This window comes from Pipra filicauda, unplaced genomic scaffold (assembly GCF_003945595.2).
Source record: "Pipra filicauda isolate LSUMZ 115617 unplaced genomic scaffold, ASM394559v2 scaffold120_size2142806_pilon, whole genome shotgun sequence".
NCBI classification, from domain to species: domain Eukaryota; kingdom Metazoa; phylum Chordata; class Aves; order Passeriformes; family Pipridae; genus Pipra; species Pipra filicauda.
The window spans coordinates 197,992-205,846 of record NW_024103663.1 but is presented as its reverse complement, the minus strand read 5'-3'; the positions used below and the strand labels follow the sequence as shown (position 1 = coordinate 205,846).

Sequence of the window (7,855 nt, the reverse complement as noted above, 5' to 3'; positions counted from 1 at the left end):
ACTGGCAAATAAAAAGCAAACTTACAGGAAGCTGAGAAGCCTCTTTGCCAATTTAGGGGACTTCTGCAGGGCCTGTGGCAGCTGCCCCAGGCTCAGCACTTGGCCACACCAGGGGGAACATATTTGCTCAGCAGGGACCTCACAGACACCTTGGTGGCTTCTAAAAGTTCAAGCATTAATGGGAGAAGAGTCCTACTTTTTATTAACTAGAAGCAGTCCACAATAAACAGCTTAAACTCCTACTCTAGACAGTTATTCTTTGGTAAAGTTTATTTAATACAAGGTTCTACTTCCCACAGTTTACACCATTTCTTTGACTTTTTAAATAAAACTTTAAAGAAAAGTCCATAAAGAAAATCCAATAACATATTTTATAATAAAATATGCATGCTTTTATGTCATAAAAGCAACATAAAGCAGATTTATTGAACATTTTAAAAGTTTGAGCTCTCGATATGGAACTACAGTGAAAGCTCAGGCTTTTGAAGAATTAAAACCATTTCCAGTGTTTCCACCAGCCATGTTATATGTGCTTTGATAATTTCCACAATACTGAAGCACAAAATCTCTATGAAGGATGAGCAACTTGATATCGTTCAGTTTATTTTAATGTCTCCTCAAAATTATTTGCATACTCCCATATATTTTTCTATTTGCTAATGCCATAAAAATAAATGCTTAAATAAAAATAAATTTGCCATTCATCAATTTTTAGTGCAGTTTGTTGCTTCTCCAACAAAATACTCAATGTGGGATTCATCTTTATCTGTTATGGTGCATGTTTACATTTATGTACTTGACAAGGCAAAAAAGCGCAGGCAATTCAGTTTAAAATCCTATTTTGTCACATTTCATTGCCCTCTCCAGACTGGAAATAAATACCTACAGGGTTGGATCACTCCAAAAATAGGCTTATATACATTATATATTTTCACTATGCATCTGTTTTGGGCAGGGGCAGCTGAGTTGGGGGTGTGTGGTTTATTATTTTTGTGAGCTAAGTTCACAAAAAGGACACAATTTCAAAACATTTCTATTCCACACCTGTTGGAAGCTGTTTTGGGCTGACATGTAATCAGTCACTTTCCTTTATGCCCTCATTTTATTTCCCTTTTATTGCGTTCTGTATTCTTTAGGTTTAAGCTGATCCTCTTTTCCTAAACTATTCTTCTCCCCTGACATGTACCTTTGTCTCTCACCTACATCACTGTGAGATGCATTAAAACCACCTCTTTACTAGGAAACCATCAAGAAAAAGATAGCTTGCCCTTTACATAAAAGCCAGCTTCTCAACCAAATTACCAGGTCACAAAAGGCTGTAATGGATTCTCCATTCAAAAATGACATCAGAGAAAACTTATGCAGTACACAGTTTGAATTCAAGCAAATGCTGAAAACCTTTTCTGAGGTTCTTATGAGCCAATACCATTCAAGTCTACATGTTTTTTTCCTCGTGCCTCCAAACCAGCACAGCTCAGTGTCATGGAGCTCTGCAGAACAGCCACAATGAGAACCAGCCTAGCACTGATCTGTGTACCCACCACCACTCTTACCAACCTTTACAAGTTACTTTTAAAAGAGCAATTTTCACTCCTCACATTCAACTCTACTCAATGTTTCCTCTAACACCCATGCCAGCTCTTCACATTTGCAAGTCTCTATAAAAAGTATATTTCTTATTCCTGAAAAGCATCTTCAATATGCTGATGGTGCTGGCACTGGGCTCCAAGCTCCACACAACAGGTGGAATTTTCTGTGGAAAATTCCCTACAGAACAGTGTAATCTGACCTGCTACAATAACAATCAACTTTCAAGAAGTTTGAGCCTTAGGGATAAGTAGCTAAAGGCAGAACAAACTCTCAGAATCAAGAAGAGATATCAAACCTTCATCACATTTGATAGAAAAAGTTATTTTTGGCACAGCAAAGACTACTAGAAATTACTCTATTCATCAGCCTTTCTCCTCTGAGATGTCTGGATGAGCTGGAGGGAACAGTGCACCAGTCAAATCTGATACAGCCACTTGTGATAACCCTGTCCTCCCCCTCTGTGACATCTGGATATAAGACAAAGCATGAAGTCTCATTTCCTCACACTGCCTCCAGTCATGGAAAGCCAGACTGGATATTGTGTGCAGGCCTGTGGGAGCAGCCACATCCATTCCATGGAAATGAAAACAGGTGACACCTTCCTCTAGGGAGCCAGAGAGGAGCAGACAGCTCCTCGTGCACACCCTGCCCTCCGCCTGTGGCCTGGGCCTGCCACTGCTCACACACGGGGCTCACTGGGATTTTATGCAGTTGCAGGATACCAATGGCCACAGCACAGGGATGAATTTCCTTCAGCTCTGCTGCCTCTGCAAGGTTTGCCATCACTTGGGGACATCTCTGCCTACCTTAGTCCACTTACTCACCCACTGGTTACTTGCACTTTTACTGCAAATTTTTCTTTCTGAATTGCAAGGACATGTGTTCATAAACCATAGGAGATGACAGTGTTGGTCACCTATTAATTAGTTTGCTTATTTTTTGATTTTTTTTTCTAAATAATCAGAAAAGTACTTGAGCTCAAGTTTCTGCTTAATTTTATCCCAATGTGACTTAAGGCACATAGAAAGCCCTTCAGCAGCAAATGAAGAGATGTCAGTCACAGAATCACAGATTCATAGAATATGCTGAGTTGGAAGGGACCCACAAGGATCATCAAGTCCAACTTCTAACCCTCCATGAGGTACTACACAAGTTACATGGGTGGGTGTGGTTTGTAAAATATATGCTGCTTGTTTTTTCTTTAGCATGCTGAGGTGATATGGGGGCCTTGTGTTGGTTCAACAGATGACTTTTACCCTCTGGATTATCGAAAATCCATCCCATAGAAGACACCAGTAAATTCTGAGATCCTGCACTGTCTTTTGCAACAGAACCACTGAGAAGCAGCAGTGGACAAATTCAAAAACAGGTCATTCAGCTTCTCCCCATCAGCTCACTGCAGGGTATATTGTCAGTTTAATTTCCTCATTTAGTTCCTTCTGCTTCCCATAACACTGCTTTTGAATCAGAACAGTGTCTGGGAGTAAGATATGCCAGCTGGCTTTGCAATGTTTTGTACACACAAAATTCCTGCCTTCAAATGAGATTAACCTTTGAGGAATATTAATATACACACAGCACACAGCATAGTGAGGAGCAGCCACCAGCACACAGCACTGAGGAAATGGACAAATACAAGGTGTTCTTCATTCTAGTGTCTCAGAGACTGGTGTTAAAGTTTTCACTATGACAAAGGATTGTTTAAAAAAATACTGTATGGAGAGGCATGTAGGTAAGGTTTCACTGTGGAAGGAGTGTCATACAGAATTAGATTGCCTCCTGCCACTGTCAAAGAATAAAAATGTGTCTTAAACTTCAAGGAAAAACACTGAAATCCCAGTGATTTGAAACCTCAGCAGTGTTTCAGGATTATGATGCCATTTCCTCTGAGTACTTGTCCTGGTAAGGCTGAGCTTCCTTTTCTTGCACAGAAATATATTTTTAATCTAATAATAATTTTCTTCTTGGTAAATATAACCTATGTATTTTTTTTAAGAAACAGACAATAACGAAACAAATCCTCATTACCAAGCAGAATGACGGCACAGTTACTTTTATGGTTTCTCTAGTATCTTCCGCTTCCATCTCCTGGGACAAATCCAGGCCGAGCTCAACAAGCCTCCCCTGTAGCCCAGGGAAGAGCACGTTGGGTCTTTATTGCCATCTAGTGACCGAAGGGATTGCACTGGCACGGCGAACACGTTTGGGAGCTTTGAAACCAACGACTGCTGCTTCCCTCTCATCCTGAACTTTGTGCTACCCTGGTACCGCATGCCTTGCGGACCTTGGAGCTCAGGTTTGCAGACGTCTGGGCGCTGCTGCTTCCATACTTTCATACTCTGCAAATGAACAGGCCCCTCGCCCTCCCTCTGGGGCCCGGCAGCTTAGACAAAGGCCATTCTGTGAAACCGAAGAGCCTTGGCACTGAGTTTAGGAGCAGGGTCACCACGCCGGGCAGCACCTCCAGCACCACGGGGACATCTGGGGTGGCCGTAACAGCAATCTCCTCACCCTGGAAGAGGTGATCGTCAGATTGTTTGCAGGAGTTTTAAAGATCCTCATAGAGCTGTTGTGTTTCGGAGGCTCTCTTGGTGCCGAGACAGAGTCCTGGCAACATGTACCCTTGCACACAGGGCACCAGAGCAGGCCAGGTGACTGCAGCTCCAGGCCACGGACTCGCTGCACTCTGTACCCAGGTCATGTTGTCCTTGCCCCAGCTGGGAGCCCGACGGTGTCAGTCCCCGCACGGTCCCCATGCCCGGCGTGTGCAGCCCCGAGCTGGGCGGGCTGCCCGGGCCCCTCCCGGCTCTCCTCCCTCCCGAGCCGGTGCCGCTGCCACCGACAGCCACACGGTGACACTGCAGCACCGAGCGCCGAAAACCCCCGAGGGGCTCCATGGAGGAGAGGAAACACTTCCTTAACAGGCCGGGCCTTCTCACCCCTCCACGGGAAAGGGCTATAAGGCTAAAGCCGGCCTTGTGCTCTAATGTAGGTTTGTGGCCCTTTTCAGACACGGTCACTTTGGTCCCTGTCTTGCAGTGTGACTCCATGTGCTGTCACAATAACCTGTGACAGAGCAGGATGACAGTCTGTAGTGGTCCTGGGGTAACAGGGATGGTTGGTGTGAGCACTATCCCCTTACCTGCCTGTTCTTGCCCATTTGCTGTCCTGTGAGCATCCACTCACCCTTCATGTTTAACTCCCACCATTTGGCTCTATCAGTTTCCACTTGTATTTCAGGAGACAAACACCCTCAGTTATCCTGGGATGTGTCTGCCATTTCCAGAGATGAAGATGTTTGTGCTGCTCCTAGGTTCAGTGGTTCACTGAAGTGATGAAGAGCAGGATTTAATGTTTTCTAATTTCACTGGGCCATGTTTTGATAAACACCCAAGTTCTCAGCTCTCATGAGAAGAATTGGTGGCATTCAACATGACAAGGTATTCTGAAATTCCTTATTTCCTTCTCTCTCTCAGAAGATATATTTTAAAATAAGCTGCTCTCCTTGCAGAACCAGGTGGCAAAAGGACATTCCTAAGGCAAGCTTGCACAGGAATATTTGAAACAACACCTGCTGAGCCCCCATCACTTTTACAGTTTTCTAGTGAAACCTTTAAATGCTTCTCTTGATAAGGAATAAAAAATCTGAGTCACTCTTTGTTCTTAATCCAGAGTAGCAAGTCTGCACTTTTATTTGCCGATAAAGCTATATTTCCACAGGGCCTTTTGCTAAAGCTGAGCTGAAGATTCAATCTGAAGACGTGCCTCTGTTTTCCAGATTTAATCACAAATGCTGTAGAAAGAGTCTCCTGAAACCAAACAAAGCCCAGTTATGAGTGTTTTTAAAGTTTCAGGTTTACAGCCTTCCTATGTCATCACTCAGTTGAACAATATAAAACCCTTACAATGCAGTTCAAATAATTCATGTAATTACCATGTACTCACTTTTATTTCAAGACCAGAGTCCTGTAATTCAAAACTAGAGAAACTGCCTATTTCTCACATTGGTGCTTTCTCTCTTTAATTCACCAGGAAAGAAAAGTTTTGCAGGGAGAAGTAATACATCATTTACTGAACCAAGCAGAAAAAGGACAGATTGAGAACAACGGCTTTCAGTTTCACTTAATTAAACTGGACCGAGAGGAAATAACTCTGCCAGGAACTGAAAACCAGAGAAGGATGTTCTGGTCTCTGCTTCAGTAGGGAAAGTACTGCACTGTTCAAAGTAGCTTAATTTGTGAGGCACAAGACATGTTAGTTTGAGTCAAGAGAGCAAAAACACACTGGCTCTGGAGCAATACTTCCTTAGTGCAACCTCACAGAAACCCACTGCGTGTTGGAATCTAAAGAGCTTTGTGATACTCTGCGTATTAGCTTGTGTTAGATATACTCCCTCTTGCAAAATGTTCCTGTTAACACAGTGTAGAATAATCCTGAATTATGAAATCTATTCTAAATTTCTGAAATTCTGCGATACCTTTTTCCCCATGGCTTGATTTTTGTTTCATCCTAGCATTTTGCAAAGTTGTCCAATGCAGACATTTGATCTAGAAAAATAAGTAACAGTCATATCAGAGGAAAATTTAATATTATATTCAACAAGCCATCATATTCAGTAGCGAGGCAACTGGGCCCCTTTGTTGGGATGGAAGATTATCTAGAGCTTAATATCTGATGCAGCTGAGATACAGTCCTACTATTTGCTTAGCAGGAACAACATCAGCCCTCAGCAAATAAGGACAGTTGCTGAAGACTTTCCAGGATATGAGCTTAAAATTAATGGCCTGAGTCGTCATTATTTTCCTAAAACTCAAGCACATTATAGATCTTGTTTGTGTAGATGTAAGCATAAATAGTCAATGGAATTAACAAATTCCACACTTTATGAACAGCGTGTACCTATGGCCAACATATCAAGAAGTTTTGGAATGCAGAGATGGGCACTAGGGTCCTGGGCAGTGTGAAGATAAGTAGTGACTGTGTAGGTATGGGCCTTTCCAGATAGGAGGCCAAGTCCAGTGTGTGACTTCTCACCTCATGTTTCCGAAGGGTTGGAAGTGGCAGTAGAATGTCGCAATGGTCACAGGTCACCAGCATGTCAAAAGACTGAGTGTCTTTAAGAGCTTGAGGTGATGTGGAACATCCGCCTCTTGTGGGAGACAGAAAGCCAATCTTTTTGTTCTTTAAAGGTTTGGAGGTCAGTGGCTGCTCCCTTTCTTTCCCTTTGGGACGGACATCTTTCCATGCCATTGCATTTTCAGAGGAGGAAGAGGGAGCCAGGGAGGAAGAAGACCGTGGTGGAGCACCGATGAGGCTTGAAGCTGACTGGCCAGCAAGAACTTTTGTCAGCTTATGGGCTGCATTGCATTTATTCTGTTAAAAGAGAGTATGCCCAATGAGGTGAGGATTGGCACTGCACCCAACCCTGTGGCCATGCTGTGATTTGGGACAGAGGTGAGGCCTGGGGAGGGACCTTGGACAGCCCCTCCCAGTGATGCTTCAGTGCAATGCACTGTATCATGACACTATGTTTGAAAAGCCAAGACACACTGCCCTTTCTTAGCTAATATACAGCTTTTTGGAGAAATAACCTGGCTGGAAATTAAGCACAAACCATGCTCTTGCTCAGTTTCAAATATGCTTACCAGATGTTGGGAGTACTGGTCATCTGGGAATAACTTACTGCACTTCTGACAAAGATTGCCACCAGTACCTTCAGAAGGGAAAAAAAATTAAGAGAAACAAAGCATTGACCCTAGTTATCCAGACAGGCTGCTCAGATCCACTTAGAGTCTCTGGTTCTACAGAAACATAGAATGCTGATTCCACTGGTCAAGAAGAAATTTGAGCTATGACTTCATTTTGCTTTTGGCACAAACGTAATCCACCTTCCCTTCTCAATTTCAGGATATTTGAAATTCCATTCCAGTCCCATGTTTTGTGTCTCAAGATGCTTCACTCTTACCCTGGCCCAGCTAATTCTGTTGCCAGGAGGGTTTGCTCTCTATAGTTTATTTTGCCAACCACTGCACCTACTGATGCCTATTCTTTTCTGGAATAATTGACTAGATTCATTAATTTTTTGTCTTGACATACTCTGTCCAACACCTTAGGCCTAATAAAGCTGCTCTCAACTTCAAGAAATCAAGGTATGCATCCCTGGCTTTTGTGTACAAAGTGGAAGGAAGTTCTAAATCACATTTTCTCCTGTGCAACAAATAGAAAGATGAACAAGTTTCACTTATTTTCTGACAGAAGGAATTTC

The 7,855-nt window shown here is 43.0% G+C and overlaps 1 protein-coding gene across 2 annotated transcripts in view; it reads right to left on the bottom strand.

The window, feature by feature from the left end:
* Positions 1 to 252: 252 nt before the first annotated feature.
* XAF1 (XIAP associated factor 1) overlaps positions 253 to 7,855 on the bottom strand; it is an 11,832-nt gene continuing 4,229 nt past the window's right edge. For both annotated transcript variants that reach the window (XM_027751624.2, XM_027751622.2), the window contains 4 exons: positions 7,236 to 7,303; positions 6,625 to 6,963; positions 6,068 to 6,137; positions 253 to 5,399 (listed from right to left, as the gene is read on the bottom strand). In XM_027751624.2, the coding sequence (XP_027607425.1) occupies positions 5,371 to 5,399; positions 6,068 to 6,137; positions 6,625 to 6,963; positions 7,236 to 7,303 (506 nt within the window). In that variant the 3' untranslated portion in view covers positions 253 to 5,370. The remainder of the gene's footprint in view (positions 5,400 to 6,067; positions 6,138 to 6,624; positions 6,964 to 7,235; positions 7,304 to 7,855) is intronic.